This window comes from Corylus avellana, chromosome 7, assembly GCF_965113065.1.
Source record: "Corylus avellana chromosome 7, dhCorAvel1.hap1.2, whole genome shotgun sequence".
Taxonomy (NCBI): domain Eukaryota; kingdom Viridiplantae; phylum Streptophyta; class Magnoliopsida; order Fagales; family Betulaceae; genus Corylus; species Corylus avellana.
Genome location: NC_142496.1, coordinates 8126518 through 8143713, shown reverse-complemented (window position 1 = coordinate 8143713; position 17196 = coordinate 8126518). Strand labels below are relative to the sequence as shown.

Sequence of the window (17196 nt, the reverse complement as noted above, 5' to 3'; positions counted from 1 at the left end):
TTAATTTTACATTTTTTATTTTTACTGATATGGCAGTACGACGTGGCAATGCCATGTCATTAAATGAACAAAAGTAGTATTACACTAGAACCTCTCGTAATTGCATTCAATCCAACCAGAAACTTATAATTACATGACAAGGCCCCAAATCTTTTTATAAGGCCCAAAACCAGGTAATTTGGAAGTACGACAATGGACTGTTTGAAAAATAAACCCACGACCAACAAGCCCATTCAATCCACGACACCATCGAGGCTCACGTGCACCGTGCACCGTGCAGCATGCGCATCAGCACCCCAACCGTTTCATGATTTCATCCTTGTCACGCACGTTAATTGTCTCCGCAGTACACGTGGCATTTTCCATTTTAAGTAATGAAAGCTGTCGTCCACTTTGCACGCCTCCCCCTACTTAACACATCATCCTACTACATGCACGCTAACTCCAGCAGAGCGTGACACGTAAACAATTTCTGACCTACAAAACCAAGGGGTCATTAGCGCAGTGGAAAAAGATACGAGTAACGGCGGTGCTGAGACTGAGGGGGAAGGAGTGGGAGCGGTGAAGAAGCGTGGTAGATCTGAGAGGTTCGGAAGCATGAGGAGGAGGGGGTTTTGGAGAAGCAAAACGCCGGCAAGAAATCGAAGAGAACGTTGCGGGGGAGGGGCTGAAGAGGCGTCGTGGGAGGGGTCGGAAGAAGGGGAAAGTGGAGAGAAAGCAAGATTCGGGGGCTGAGGAGAAGGGTAAGGGTGGATCTGTGTTTGAAGGTTGGGTTTCTGTGAAAGATAAGACTGAGATCGGTTCCGAGAAGGTGAGTTATGACGAAATCAGGGATGAAGGTGGTGATAATGAAGATAGGTTTTGGTGAAGAAGAGGAATTTATCTGCCTTGAAAGTTGATGGGGATAAGGAACTTCTTGGAAGGCCGAGGAAGAAAACCAATGTTGCAGATGCAAAGGGGAAGGTTCGAAACCAAGATATGCTTCAAATAAATAAGTGGGATCCAAAGGTAAGTTTCGTTGTTAATTTATTTGTCATCAATTTGTGGCCGTGTTTCTGCTTGAATAAATGGATTTTCTCTTTTCTTTTCTTTTTTGCTTATATAGTTTATTTATATTTCTTATGTTGGTAAACATTAAATTTCTGTATGTCATATTATAGTATCTACATACATAGAAATCAGTGAAGAGAGCCCTGAAGTTCAGGAGTTGTTTATATCCCTATTTGATTAATCAGTCATTTTTGTTTTGTATACATGTGTCATGTGTGTATATCAGTTGATAATTCTTTGGTGGAATTACTGTGTGTAAAGTTTACCAACTCTTTCAATCAGAGTGGCAAAGGTTATATGGGATTTCTTTTGAGTATTGCCTATTTGGGACTTTATTAAGCACTTTCTCTTGCTAATTATAATCTTTAGTTGGCTGCTGTAGAGGCAGTAGCTACCGCGTTTGATGAAAACTCAGATCTTATATAGGTTACCGATTTTAAATTTATCCCCTTAGAAATGTGATTTTCTTTTGTTTTAGTGACATTTTCAGGAATCACTTTACGTTCTCTTTTCTTTGTATATCCAGCAATACTGGTTTTAAGATGATAATGTTGATTCTCATTGGTTGGGACAACATAATAGCACTAGCATTACATTCTACTTTTGACTTATCGAGAACACCACCTTTCTGCTGTTGTTTGTCTTGTCACGAGTGTTGGTATGATTTATTTTGTTCGCTATAAAAGTATGAAGTAAGGCCACGGTTTCATATATACCCACTATCAAATAGATTACCCATTTTTTGCACTGTCACATGGCCAATTTGTTTGGTCAGGTCATATTTATTACAAATGAAATAAATTCATAATGCATATGATATGCAGGTCTCTCTAATTCTTTTTGTTTATAACATCTAGGTTGATATTGTGGACTTCAGTGGCAGCTTTTTGGCTCGTTTGCATAATCTTGTTGGTGTGCTTTTCCATATCAGTCATTTGAGTATTGTCTTCTACTCCCACGCCTTCCCCAATATCCACAGAACTTGGTGAGAGTGTAAATTCAAATTCAAAGCTCGCTAATTTGAATATTAGCGGCTTGAAGTACATCATATTGGACATCGCAACATATCTTTTTTCTCTGCCGGGTTCCGTCCTCAAGTGGCAACACGTTTGTATTCCGGGCTTGGGGTTTCATTGCATGGAGTTGGAGTTTCAACAGAGGTCATGGTGCCAAGAATCTGAACACCAGAAGACCGATCCTCAATACATCTCTTCACCCCTCTTTTTGTTTCTGATCACTTCTTATTAATTGTGCTTAAAACTTAGGTGGTAGATCCTTCTTGCTCCCCAACCAAGGAGACACCCCGTTCGATAATTCGTGCATAGTCCAGTTGGATTTTTCATGCACGATCCTTATTATACCTTGAAACAAAGTAGTTTGTTAAGTCCAATAACATGTTCACCCTGATGATTATATATTTGGTAGCCAAAGTTTTCATTCCCACTCCCACGACCTTCTGATCTTGCCACACATTTAGCAAATTTTTTTAGCCTTGTGAAAACGTAATGCATCCCCTCCTGACCATCAAAATCATCGAAGATTTCCCACAGGGCTTTTTCACATAAAGATCGGACTCATGGATACCAAGGTAACTCTTCTCCCATAACCTTCTTCAATAAATAGTGGGTTACACACTCTTCATGGATGGTGGTGATCTGATTTTGGTAGCTAAGTGAAATTCGTAGCAGCTGTTTTATGTTTTGAAGTAGCATCATGGTAAAAGTGAAATTTTTATTGTTTTATCGCTAAACGTTATTTGGCAAGTAGTAACTATGTTTTTTGTTACATAGCACAGCTACGACCTCAAAAGCTCTCATCAGTCCTCCACCGTCTACATCTCGGGCATGCTCCTCCACCAATGAGGTTTGTCATACTTCCACTGTTTTATTTGTGGATTTAAATATTTTTTTGGGCTTCTGAATGCGTGTATGACTTTTTTCTTTTAAATGTTTTTGGTGTATTATGGGAAATGGGGATTTGGGTCGGCTTTGTGGGTAAGTTCTGCTGAATTGTTGGGAGGATTTGGGTTGTGGGTTTGTTAAATTTTTTGATTTCTAGTTTGAGATTAGGTGGGTGCTTGAGGCTATGTTACTTTATTCCTTTGCACATCATAGAATTTGTGTTAAAAATAATAGAGTGATACATCATTCGAAGATGTTGAAAGGTGAAGTTTAATTTTCATTGTTAATTATTTATGACTATGTATTAAGTGATACTTCTACTTCTTTAAACATTCTGCCACAAATGCTGATTTTTTATCTCGTTACCAAGTTAATGGACAATTTCTCTTTGTTTGGGCAGGTCTGCTTGTGACGTGGCTATATTAGGTCTAGGATGGATTTCCAGTGAGCAAAACATCGGGAGTTCGTAGAGGAGGAAGAAGAATAAGACCAAAGTGGTACTTTTGATGCTAGTGGTTTTTCCATGATCTAAGACGACAATGCTAGGGGTTCTCATCATCTATCTACCTCGAATCTTCAAGGAGAAGAGAAAGGAGTGCTGCCCTCAACATTTTGGTTTCGACCCTTTGATAAAGAGCTTATAACCTATTATCTGTGGAGGAAGATGGGAAGAAGGTTAGGGGAGAAAAGCTGCTTTGGATGGTATTCATGAGTTTGATTTTTGTGGTTTGAAGACTATTTGGGAGATGTTTGATGATTTTGATACTCAACCAGAGAAGCATTACGATTTCACAAGACTAAAGAAATTAGTTAAATGCAACAAGATCAGCAGGTTGTGAGGCGGGCATGAAAGTTATGGGTATCAAATATATAATAATCAGGATGCATGTGTTATGACTCGACAAACAGATTTGGTTCAAGTGTAATAAAGTTGTGTATGAAGATCAATTGGATTATGCTTAAATACTCTTTGATGATTGTCTCTTTGGTTGGGGAGCAAGAACAATCTAAGCACCTAGGGTGTTTTTACGGTTAACAAGAAAGGATCAAAAATAAGAAGAGAGGTGAAGAGATGTTTTGATGATTAGTTTTCTAGTGTTCGGATTCTTGGCACCATGACCTCTGTTGAAATTTTAACTCTATGCAATGAAACTGTCCAAGCTCGGAGTACAAATGTGTTGCCACTTGAAGACGGAACCTAGTAGAGAAAAAATGTGTTGCGATGTCCAATATGCTGTAGCCCCTTATTATGTTCATTTGAATTAGGAAGTTATAAATCTGAATTTTGAATTTACACTCACCGAGTTCTGTGGATATTTGGAGAAGACATCTGAGTTTGTATATTTGTGCATATATTTGTGCTGATGAGTTCTTTGGTGCTGTGTCTGTTTAGTTTGCATCTTCCTTGGCAACAGAGCAAAACTCTTGTATGTTTTTTTTTTTCAATAAAATTTTGATTTAAAGGATTTGTAGAATCATCAACTTAGAGGACAAGTTTCTCATTTTAGATTTCTTTTATATATTCTTAATTTCAATATATAGACATGTGAATTCATCATTGTAGTGTGAGTTCTGCGTAGAGGTGCTAGTGAGCATTTCCATTGGTTTGTGGTACTCATCCTTAAATCTTGACTAATAGGGAGTACTTTGTATACACATGGATGGATGCAGGGTAGGGATGACTTTCAGCTTTTCATGCAAACCCTGCTGTGCATTAGATCTACCTCCATGAGCAAGACGACCATCTTTTCTTAAGATATAAAATATTGGTAGAAGAATATTTGGTTTATGATTCCTCAAGTCGGGAAGTGTTAATTCCTTTATTTGATCTCTCTTTCTGTCACGTAAACCACCCTCCTGGAAGGCTGTTGTAAGCTGCAAGAGAAGCTTGGTAGTTACTGTACCTGCAAATTACAAATGCAATGTACAGACTGAGATACCATGGAAAATGGATTAATGAGAAATTAGTAAGCTAAAAATAGCACTTTAAAGAATCCCGGCACAAACTCATCGACAACAACTGCACTGATGGACCAACTTCAGAAGGAAGAGCCCAAACAGATTGAATAAAAGTTCATTTACTAACGAAACTTTATACAAAAGACGCCCTTCCTGTTTAGTAAATATCCCCTTATTGTTTAGTAAACTTTAAACCAAGGGTAAATATCCCCTTCTTGTTTAGTAAATATCAACTTCGCCAATACTTCCCCAATGGTCGAGTTACATAGTTGGTTTCAAATATAAATATCTTTATGATCTTGAAAGAGAAATGATAAAAATTATTTTTTCAACCATCTCCTTATAGTGAATGAGTGAATTTACTATTGAATTTTTGTAGGACCTATATGAATTCACAAATCAATGATGAATTCATTAGATTTGCCAAAAAGGATGGTTGAAAGATGGTTAAGAGAATGATGTGTAGCATGTCTCATCTTCAAAACTATGTTGCATGCATTATCTAAGGGTTATTACATTAATTATTATAAGCTATACAAATTAAAGAGATTTATTAGTAAAACTATTTGATCCATCTCACTCATCTCTTTCCTTTATTCTTAATACATATACGTGCTTTCTTATGTGGTAGAACATGCAATCTTGAGAAATTGCCAATACTTATTCTCGATTTCCATGAAACATTCCAATTCTGCACATCAAAAAACTCATCAGGGTCTTATAATTGACCTTTTTTTTTTTTTTTTTTTTTTTTTTTTTTTTTTACCAAAGCCATATGCCAGGCAGGGGTGGAATTAGGATTTGAGATGAGGGGGATGAAACTAAAAAAATAAAATCTTTAAGGGTAAAAAATTAATTTTGGGGGTCGAACACATAAAAAAAAATATATATATATAAAATTTAAGATAATTTTAAAATTTTTTTGGAGTTTTTACAAATTTTGGGGGGTCGAACACATAAAAAATATGTATATAAAATTTAAGAGTTTTTGCAAATTTTGGGGATAGTTCTGCCCCTACTAGGCATGCAAAACTGCTTGCAACAATCTTTAACAAAGCGAAAATACTTTCTAAGAGCGACTCCCTCATAATTCTTCGACAAGATACATTTTGTAACACAACAAATCCCTCTTTTTATTATACTTGCCTTATTAGCTTTGTTGGAGCCCTTTCAGATCTAAGAATTTGCTACTCAGCAATTTTCTTGATGGCTAAGCTACAAAGAACCCCTTGTATGACAATGAGGTTCATGCGTAAGTGAGGAAGAGAGATCCTCGGGGAAGAGAGGAGGCATGAGAGAGAGAGAGAGAGAGAGTACCGAGAGAGAAAAAAGATCTCATTCTTCTCTTTATTTCTCTTATTTAAAAAGTTAAAAGTGTGAACAGTGATGTGTACATGTGTCACTAGGTGAGTGAGTAATGACATATTTATAAATAAATGTAAAATAAAATAGGGCCCCCCTAAGAAATATTTTCTCCCCAACAAGGTCTTCAGCATGTGTTGTTATTAGCATAAGCATCATCAATCCAACAATCAATACATGTCTTTTTTAGGTATTCATAGGCATATCTCGCCCACTTTTTTTTTTTTTTTTGGGCCACAAGAAAATGGCATACAAAACCTCTATGTATAGGTATTAGAGCTCAGCTGAAATGCATGAAAATAGTGTGTGGGGGCACCTTAGACATAGAACAAATTAAATATTGACGTGTCAAACAAAATTATAAATCACCAATCGAGCTCTCAGATCTGTTGTTGTGCTTGCAATTTGAAGTGGGTCAATTTTCTTCCTTTAAATGTTGTGTGCTCTTCTATATGGCAAATGGTTTCTCAATTACTATTGAATAAAAATATAAAAAATAAATTAAAAAATTGAGCCTAACTCTTTCTCACTTATTCATTATTTTTTTTTTCTCAATCACGAATTATCAATTTTTATTATTATTATTAATTAGAAATATAAGAGTTAAATTTATATAATATGTTTTATTCTTTAGAATCTGGTGGAAGAACTGCGAGACTCGGTAAAATATGGCGGATTTTGATGCTTTTAATTCAAGTAGCTTCATCAAGGAGAGGCCTCTTGGCAAGAGTCGTGATTTTATGACTTTTAGAGAAGGTCATTTGTAGCTCTAAGAATATATATAATATATGTCTTCAAAAAAGATGAGCTGGAAAACAATTTTTTACCATATCAGCATAAAAATAAGGATACGTGATGTAAGGTGGAATTTACACTTGACCATCTTTATTAAAGAGGTTGTATCTCGAGTTTTAGATATCGGATTGGAGCAAGCTTAGCGGTGTTGAAAAGATAATTCAAAGATATACAAAGTCATGTTTAACAAGGAATTGCTAATTCCAATGTTTATTAGGTCAAATAAGTTGTTAAGAAAGGGTCATAGAAGCCTCCATTGCTAGCCCGTCTGAACGGGATTGCAAACGAAGCATTCCAGGGGAGTCAGAGTAGCATCCGCTTGCTAGGCCGTTCGAATGTGCTAGCAAACGAGACATTCCTAAGACGTCTGTTCACTAATTCGTCTGAACGGGCTTGCAAACAGAGAATAAAAGTTACATTTTCTATAGTTTTGTTTTATTCCTGTCTGAACCTGGAAATGTCCTGTCTGAACGCTCAACGCAATTTTTATTAACCAACTTATTTCCTAATATTTATTAGGGTTAGGAGTTTGAGGCTTAAAACTCTCATGACAACTTAGGGATCCAGATCCTCTCCGGTCGATAATGGATTGGAGGGTATTCAGTTCATGGCTAAGATTTCTTTCAATAAATCTTAACGCAGATGACTAGAGAGGGTTGGAAACAGAGTGCCAATTGCGCCAGTTGCATACATCATTCCAAAATGTTGAAAGGTGGAGTTTAATTTTCATTGTTAATTCATTTATGCCTATGTATTAAGTGATACTTCTACCTCTTTAAACATTCTGCCACAAATGCTGATTTTTTATCTCGTTACCAAGTTAATGGACAATTTCTCTTTGTTTGGGCAGGCCTGCTTGTGACGTGGCAATATTAGGTCTAGGATGGATTTCCAGTGAGCAAAACATCGGGAGTTAATAGAGGAGGAAGAAGAATAAGACCAAAGTGGTACTTTTGATGCTAGTGGTTTTCCATGATCTAAGACTACAATGCTAGTGGTTTCCATCATCTATCTACCTCGAGTCTTCAACAAGAAGAGAAAGGAGTGCTGCCCCCGACATTTTGGTTTCGACCCTTTGATAAAGAGCTTATAACCTATTATTTGTGGAGGAAGAAGGGAAGAAGGTTAGGGGAGAAAAGCTGCTTTGGATGGTATTCATAAGTTTGATTTTTATGGTTTGAAGACTATTTGGCAGATGTTCGATGATTTTGGTTTCAACCCTTTGATAAAGAGCATATAACCTATTATTTGTGGAGGAAGAAGGTTAGGGGTGAAAAGCTGCTTTGGATGGTATTCATGAGTTTGGTTTTTATGGTTGAAAAACTATTTGGGAGATGTTCGATGATTTTGATACTCAACAAGAGAAGCATTACGATTTCACAAGGTTAAAGAAATTAGCTAAATGCAACAAGATCAGCAGGTTGTGAGGCGGGGCATGAAAGTTATGGGTATCAAATATATAATAATCAGGATGAATGCGTTATGACTCAACAAACAGATTTGGTTCAAGTGTAAAAAAGATTGTGTATGAAGATTAACTGGATTATGCTTAAATACTCTTTGATGATTGTCTCTTTGGTTGGGGAGCAAGAACAATCTAAGTGCCTAGGGTGTTTGTACGATTAACAAGAAATGATCAAAAATAAGAAGAGGGGTGAAGAGCTGTTTTGAGGATTAGTCTTCTAGTGTTCGGATTCTTGGCACCATCACCTCTATTGAAACTTTAACTCCATGTAATGAAACTGTTCACGCCCGGAGTACAAATGTGTTGCCACTTGAAGACGGAACCTAGCAGAGAAAAAAGATGTGTTGCGATGTCCAATATGATGTATACCCTTATAATGTTCATTTGAATTAGGAAGTTACAAATCTGAATTTTGAATTTTCACTCACCGACTTCTGTGAATATTGGAGAAGACATCTGAGTTTGTATATTTGTGCTGATGAGTTCTTCTGTGCTGTGTCTTTTTAGTTTGCAACTTCCTTTGCAAGTGCCCCAAACTCTCGGTATGTTTTTTTGTTCAATAAAATTTTGATTTGAAGGATTTGTAGAATCATCAATTGAATGGACAAGTTTCTCTTTTTGGATTTCTTTTATATATTCCTAATTTCAATATATAGACGTGAATTCATCATTGTTGTGTGAGTTCTGCGTGGAGGTGTTAGTGAAATCCATTGGGTTGTGGTACTCTTCCTTAAATCTTGACTAATAGGGAGGGAGTACTTTGTATCCACATGGATGGATGCTGGGTAGGGATGACTTTTTCATGCAAACCCTGCTGTGCATTAGATCTACCTCCATGAGCAAGACGACCATCTTTTCTTAAGATATAAAATATTTTATGATTCCTCAAGTCGGGAAGTGTTAATTCCTTCATTTGATCTCTCATTGTTAATTTCAGCCTTGTTTCTCATTGAGTGAGTTTTTTTTTTTTTTTTTTTTTTTCCTATTTTGAATATTATTTCATCAACTCACCCGGAACTTGTTTGAATAATGCTGCTTTACAAAAGATCTTGTACCTTAAAAACACCTCCCTTCATTGTATTTCGAGGTAGGATATTATACTTTATCCCTCAAATTATAATCATATTCTCGTACATACAACCAAACTTTTGGCCATGTTGCTTTGAAAATGAATCTGCAAATTTAAACCAGAAGAAGGGCTTTCACATACATGATATACCGCAAGTCCGTACACATTTGTCCAAATAATTTTCATGCAAAAAAAAAAAAAAAAACAAATACAAATGTGATAATGACAGGGAAATACCAAATTATTTCTATATTGCAAATTAACAAAGAACTACAGATAAACCATATTTTGCAAGCACAACACGCTCCATTTTGTCTATAATCTTGTTAATATAAAGGTATCATCTAAATTCTTGTACATGATATCTATCAAGAGTAACATTGTTTCAATTAACACTAACTGATTTATCTTTTCAATTGTCGTATATGCTATTTACTTTTCAACTATGTAAACAATGGAAATAGATACAACAACAACATACATGATCAGGATACTGAGGGACCTTCTATCTTCAGGAATCCTCATTTAACTTCTATATGGACAAAAGAATTGAACTAAAATTTCAAGTAGAGAAAACGAGATGAGGAAATCAAATCTTGTCATGACGGTTGAGAAATTCAACTATGCATGGATACACTTGATCTGCTACCTGCATTTAAGGACACAGAGAAAGAGCAGTTAAACAACCTATTAACACACAAACACACACAAAAAGATGATCAAATTCTATCCAGTATGCTATACATTTATTATTTCCATTAAGCAAAGGAAATTTTATCAAGATAAAGAAATAGATTACTCATACCAAACGACCTCCCACTAGATCATAGTGACCATAATGTGCACCTCCAGGTTCTCCAAAAACTTTGTAAGCTACCAAATCTTCAGAAATCAACTTCACCGTTTCTGCTCCATTTTTATCAATCATCATAGGTATCAAGAGGAGAAAGAAAAAGGTTAGGAAGTTAATTGAAAACTGGGAGCCTGTTATAGGCACAGATATATGAACTAAATCTACCATTGACAGCTTCAGGTGGACAAATTAGGTCTTGGTCCCCCGCAAGTGCTAAAACAGGGACGCTGCTTTTGTGTAAATGATCCTTGAAAAAGAAACTTCCACTTCTGTCACGTAAACCGCCTTCTTGGAAGGCTGTTGCTAGCTGCAAGAGAAGCTTGGTAGGTACTGTACCTGCAAATTACAAAAGCAATGTACAGACTGAGATAACATGGAAAATGGATTATGAGAAATTAGTAAGCTAAAAATAGCACTTTAAAGAATCCTGGCATAAACTCATTGATGACAACGGCACTGATCGACCAACTTCAGAAGGAAGTGCCCAAACAGATTGAATAAAAGTCCATTCGCTAATGAAACTTTATACAAGAGATGCCCTAGTGATTGTAAAAATATATTTCATGGTATTAGAATATATAAGAGAATTAGAATGGACAACTTCCTGGAGTTGTGTGCATTTTCCAGGGACAACAGATCATGGGGCCCAAACAGGCAGCAAAGTAGCTCTATGCAACAGGAAAATATCTTTGTTCAAAAGGCCCTCCCTCCACAAAGCCCTGCGTCCTATGGGTTGAATCCCAGGTACCCTCATAAGGGGAGGTACTGAATGGTTAGACAATCCAGGAACAAAGGGTCGTGCCAAAATTTCTGTTCTTTTATTTAGTGATGGCAAGAATTGCACTTCAGACATTTTGTGCCTGTGCTAGAGCTTAACATCATGGTTGTTCCCTAAGAATGAACTACAACAGCAGTAAGTCATCTTCAAAGTTATGGTCTCACTAAAAACAAGGGTAGTTAATAAGAGAATGTCAACAATATAATTGCATTCACTTGCACACAACCCAGGGTTTTAAAGCTTGTTGACTTATTGAAGTAACGGGAAAATATAGCAATCTTACAAACGGTGATTATTGCAACTTCCTTACCAAACCATTCAATTATAAGCTGCAGGAGAGGAAAGTGGGGCAAACAAAATAACCATTCTGGTGGTTGATAGCGGAGTAAAGGCTGGATAAAAAATGGATAGGCATGCCTTATCATCCAAAAGGATGTAGATAATGGATGGGCTTGTGCGGTCCATCCCACATCTCATAGGGAGGAGGAATACCAGGATTGATAAGGGATGATTAACTCTACAGCTCACAGAAATTGGAAGTCATTCCGCATTACTCCGGTTTTTTCAGAGCTCTATTAAAGAGAGAACAGGGAGTAAGACTGAAATGGCTATATGGATTTGAAATCCTTTCCGAAACATATAATGATTGAACTCATAGATTCTGGGTGAGGGCTTAAAGACCCTATTCGCATAGCATTCGTGGACACATATATTTCCTTGGGATAGGCAGATTCTCCTATAAATAAATAGGGGATACATATATTTCCTTGGGATAGGCAGATTCTCCTATAAATAAATAGGGGATACATATATTTCCTTGGGATAGGCAGATTCTCCTATAAATAAATAGGGGATACATATATTTCCTTGGGATAGGCAGATTCTCCTATAAATAAATAGGGGATCTGAGGCTTTTGTGGGGATAAAGGCAAAGCATTGAGTCATCCTTTTTCATTGAATGTACTACACCCGATTTAGAGAAAGAACTTATTCTTTGCTGCTGGGCCAGGCAGAACTGGGATGGAGATGGAAAATGTACAAACTATCCTTCACAGGTACACGGCTAAGAATACAATAGTAACCCTCCACAAACATCCTTGCACCTGCCTGAAACCAGCCACAGACATGCCTCCCCAGTCTTTTTTTTTTTTTTTATTTGGCACCGGGAATTTGGAGCTTCGCTTTGACTAATCTCGGGGGTGCACAGGCCCTCAGCAAGGAGTTTTCCGCAAGTGCACCTCAGTTAATTCAAGGGGCAAACCCCCAGTTCGATAACTCTAAGAAGCAGTTTACACTTGGTGGGTTTCGAACCTAAGACCTTGAGGAGCATACTCAAAAGTCTCAAGCTGTCCAACCACTCCCCAGTCTATTTAATATTCTTTTGGCAACTACGAATAAGAACCAAGTAATAATGCCATGATAATGTAATAGCTAAATATAATAATTCAGATAGCATCTAAAGGGCATTGCTAGCTAGGAAAGCATCAAATATCAAATTTCTTGAACATTTGTAACAATTTTCCAAATGCACTTTGGTGCTTAGAAGTTATGCAATATGTTGACAGAAGATGCATATTTGTACTTACCAAAGTTGTTCAAAACAAGCTTTTCAAATAACTTCGGATGCATCATGTGCTGAGCAGAAATTTGAGCATTTAACCAAGACAAAACATAAGGTGGACGAGATGTAAGAGGATGTGCTGCAGCGAGCAATGCCCCAATTGGAATAACAGGAACATTTAGAGCTTGTACAGGGTCAGCCTGTTTACCAAAGTGGACTAACATCAGCTTCTCATGATAACTAGTAGAGAGTCATCTAATTTCCATAATGAAAAAATGAAGAGGTATTTAAAACAAGTAGTTTTTTATATCACTTGCCAGAGGTAGAAGTAATTTGAGTGAAGATTTTGAAGTCGTATAGTCAAGTGATGATCCCAAAGTAGCAACTGCGGCAAACCCAGGGTTCCTTCCTTCAAAACCTTATTTGAATAGCACATTTTAGTATACAACAGCAAACACAGTCAAAAAAATGATATATCAAAGATGCATAACCAAATTTGCAAATCTTTATCTTTCGGTATTAAAAAACTTAAAAGCTATGTGGTAGTAAAAAGAATTTGAAAGTTCATAGACAACTGATATGTCTGCCAACATAACCTGATTTGACACACATAACTTAAATTTTAAACCTTTCCAAACCCATACAAGAAACACATTAAGATATAAACAAAAAGGAAATGATTGCCAATTAATGACATTACTTAGCCAATAAACAAATCAAAAAAACCAATAGGAGTAAAGCATTGCTGAATCAGGCTCAAGCAAACACCAACACATTTGTGCCCGAGACTTTTACCTTCACACTGGACAGTAGCCCCCTTTAAAAACAGACTTACTTTGTGCAAGCGTTCTATTACATTGTGTGTGCAGGTGCATGTGTGTGGGTGTGTGTGTGTGCGCGTGCGTGCACGTGTGTCAAAGAGAGAGGACAACCTAGATGGGAGGAAAAACAATACAAAAATCAAAGCCAGAATTTTTAGCAACTAAGTAACAATTTCAAGAAGGAAATGATCAAAGATAAGCATGCAATCAATGAAGGTAACAATGTCAAAAGACGAACCAAATGACAAGTTTGGCGTGTCAACTTACAGCATCGAGAGAGCATTGCATACAGCAAGATACCACCCATCGAGTGACCGATTGCAAGCAACTTTCCATCCTTTGGTTCGCAACTAGTCCTTATGTACTCCACCTAAGATGACAGAGCTAAAAATTGAGATAGGCAATCAACAAGTGTATTATAAGTTCAGTAACAATGGCAATGGAAAAAATAAGATTTCAACATAGAAGATGAAATCTGAAAGAATAGCAAAACCAAGCAGTCAAATCTGAAGTCATTTATATTGTGGAGTGTCACCTCACCGCAGCAGGTAGATCCTCTTCCAAATAGCTATCAAAGTCCCAATCATACTTCACAATCAGATCAAGTTGTTTCTGGAATTCATCTAATGTAGTAGAAAAACGCCCTTGCAAGTCCAAAATCCGTGTTGGAACTGATAGCTGACCTTCTTCAATAATATTTGCAAGCCCTTGACTCAAAACTCTAATTTGGCTAGCAATAGCAGAATTTTGCCCCACTTCTAGAGAACCTACAAATTTTGTCCTAAAATCATTATATTGTTCACATAATGAACATGTACAAATGTTAAACTAAACTAACATTCAATCAGTTGATAGAAATTTTCTTGACCAACCTCCATTTAAAAAGCCTGCAAGTTTCTCCGATAAAAGTGAAAAAGTTTCCATAAATTTGGTGACTAACTTCAAGTCATCAGATTTAGACACAGTCTCTTTGCTTTCTCTATTGACAATAGAGATGTCCGAATCAGTAAAAGCAGCAGGTTCAAAGGTAGAATGTCGCCCTGAAGGAAAAACGCCATCCATTCCACTCTTAACTGAAGAATCTACCATGGCATCAAGTGGTTGCCCAACTTCCTTAAAGTCAGTTCTGCGTGTGCTCAACCCAGCACCTCGAAGTTCCAGAACCCATGTATCAAATCCTTGGCCAGACATGTAGTGTGCAAAAGAGGACTGTAAGCAATTTACAAGCATCACAATTAAGGCCTAATAATAGGGAACTAAAGAGGTTTGCATAACAATGTCAAAAAGAATTTTCAACTTTCTCTCATAGTTAGACAGTCATCTAACTATAGAAGCTAATCAAAATTCATCATGTAGAAGCTAATCAAAATTACATTATTAGCAGGTGTAATTCAATTCAACCTTCTCTCATGGTTAGACAGGTCATCATGTAGAAGCTAATCAAAATTTAAATAAGAAACAAATTAGATTGTGAAAATAATCAAGCAATCTAATTAGATGTAGTAGACAAGATGCTTCAATTTTGCGTGAGATACAAAACTATGAAGCAGGGTGCTCTTACATGCATACACATTTCTGTGTGATTTATATGCATATGAATATTTAGAAACACACACACCAAAAAAAAAAAAAAAAAGTTCATAAAAGCAGAATTGATTTTTTTTTTTTTTTTTTTGATAAGTATAAAAGCAGAATTAAATTACACCTGCTAATAATGTAACTTTCTATTCTGAGAATCCTCATAGATATTTAGGCGTCAAAACCAACAGCACAACCCAAAAATCCCTAAAGCCGAACATGAATGGCCTCATTCTTCTTTTTAATTTACTGTATTCATTGACAAAAACCATTTTGGTTTGGATCCGGCTTACATACTGTTATAAAAAACAGTATGTATGCTATAGTCTAATCAATGGTCAAGATTTAATCTCTCAAAATCTCTCTTCATTTTTTATCTCCTATTAAAAACTTCTAGAAATAAGTAAACTTTGAGATTTAATCTTAACCATTACTTAGACTATGCTGTTATTTTAATAACAACATGTAAGTCGATCTGGCTGGCTCTTGTACTGAATTAAACAGATATTCATATTTTTTATATGTGTTTTGCACATATAAAATATCATCTCTCATCATCTTAAATGAACCCAGAATTAAACTAGGACAATTTAATTTCTTCAACCACCCAGTTCATTTGAGTTAACAGACAACCAAAATTGACTTCAAAGAAAGAAAAAAAAAATTATATATTTATACACGAACGAAGAGTAATAAAACTCACCTCAGGAGAGAGATCATATCCAATAGCATTCGTCGCAACCCCTGACAACAGCAACAGCGGATGATTCCTCGGCTGTGCCTGTATATATATACATATACACGGCATAAATTCACTCATACCATTTCATATACATACATGCACGCACACAGGAATACATTGAACACGTGCGTATACGGAGCACAATTAAACACACACAAAAAAAAAAAAAAAAAAAAAAAGGAAAAAAGAAAAAAGAAAAAAGAAGAAAACAGAGAGCACCAGAGGGAGGACCTGAGGGGAAGGAAGGTAGCGCCAGAGAGCGAGGGTCCAATCGGAGTTGGGAACAGAGACGTGGTGTAGTTCGTCGGCCGTACAGATCGCCGGCTTCTTATCGCTCTTCTTCTTCTTCTTCGTCTTCTCCTCCAAAGCGATACCGTATACCGCCCTCGGCCTCACCGGGAGGAGCAAATGCGGGATCCGATAGTATCCGGATTGTCGTCTCGGGTCCGATCGCACAGGGTGGAGCCCCTGGTGGTGACGCAATCCGGTGGCGTTCAGGGTCATGGCACGAAGATCCGAATGGGAAACGAACATTTTCATCTTTTGTCCCGCGTTGTTGCGGCGAAGGTCGGGAGTTTTGGACGTTGCTTTATTGGCGTTGGAGAGTAGATAGAGGGTGGGACCGGTGGGTCACGTGGAAGATTCATGTGGGCCGGTTTTTGACTTTTTATTCCCTGTGGGCCCCAACATACTTACGTGTCCAACGTTATCCATTTTTGCCCACAAAAGTGTCCTTCCTAAAGTCTCTCTCATTGGACACGTGCTCTAGATTACAATCATTGACGTGGCACTCATTCAATTATAAAAGATAAGAATAAAAATTTTGCCCAATGTTCGTGTAAATATTAATTATTTTGTTAAAAGGATAAAGTTTTTTTTCAAATTAAATTGATTTTATTTTTCCTGATTTAATATATTAAAGTGGTAGATGTCTAAAATAAATGTGATATTTATATGTATTTTTAATTCTCGCATATATTTTTAATAGAGCATATAACAATTATTTTTTAAAAATTAAATAAAAATCACATGCATTTTGAATATATATCAGTTTTTTGAAAACAATTATCACATGTACAGACAATCGTCTTTAAGAGTGAGATAAGGATATGATCCTTTTCATAAATATCAACCAAGCTCTACTTATTCCTAAATCACAAATAAATGGATCAAGATTCTCTATTATAAGTGAAAAAGAGAAAAAATATTTCTATGGTCTAGATTAAATTTTATAAATCTAATGATGTATATATTGTCACATT

The 17196-nt window shown here is 36.5% G+C and overlaps 1 protein-coding gene and 1 long non-coding RNA gene across 2 annotated transcripts; one reads left to right on the top strand and one right to left on the bottom strand.

Moving 5' to 3' along the window:
- The first annotated feature begins 481 nt into the window (after positions 1 to 481).
- On the top strand, positions 482 to 4343 carry LOC132184584 (uncharacterized). The gene is made up of 4 exons (XR_009440572.2): positions 482 to 1008; positions 1908 to 2638; positions 2846 to 2913; positions 3352 to 4343. It is a non-coding gene; the product is annotated as an uncharacterized LOC132184584 (long non-coding RNA).
- A 5598-nt stretch (positions 4344 to 9941) lies between these two features.
- On the bottom strand, positions 9942 to 16518 carry LOC132185814 (alpha/beta hydrolase family protein). Its single transcript, XM_059599605.2, has 10 exons — positions 16166 to 16518; positions 15896 to 15973; positions 14487 to 14823; positions 14155 to 14381; positions 13882 to 13984; positions 13111 to 13211; positions 12819 to 12993; positions 10620 to 10790; positions 10407 to 10507; positions 9942 to 10250 (listed from the first exon to the last, which is right to left on the bottom strand). The coding sequence occupies exons 1-10, from the start codon at positions 16472 to 16474 to the stop codon at positions 10191 to 10193; spliced, it is 1662 nt and encodes a 553-aa protein (XP_059455588.2). The 5' UTR covers positions 16475 to 16518; the 3' UTR covers positions 9942 to 10190.
- Positions 16519 to 17196: the final 678 nt, after the last annotated feature.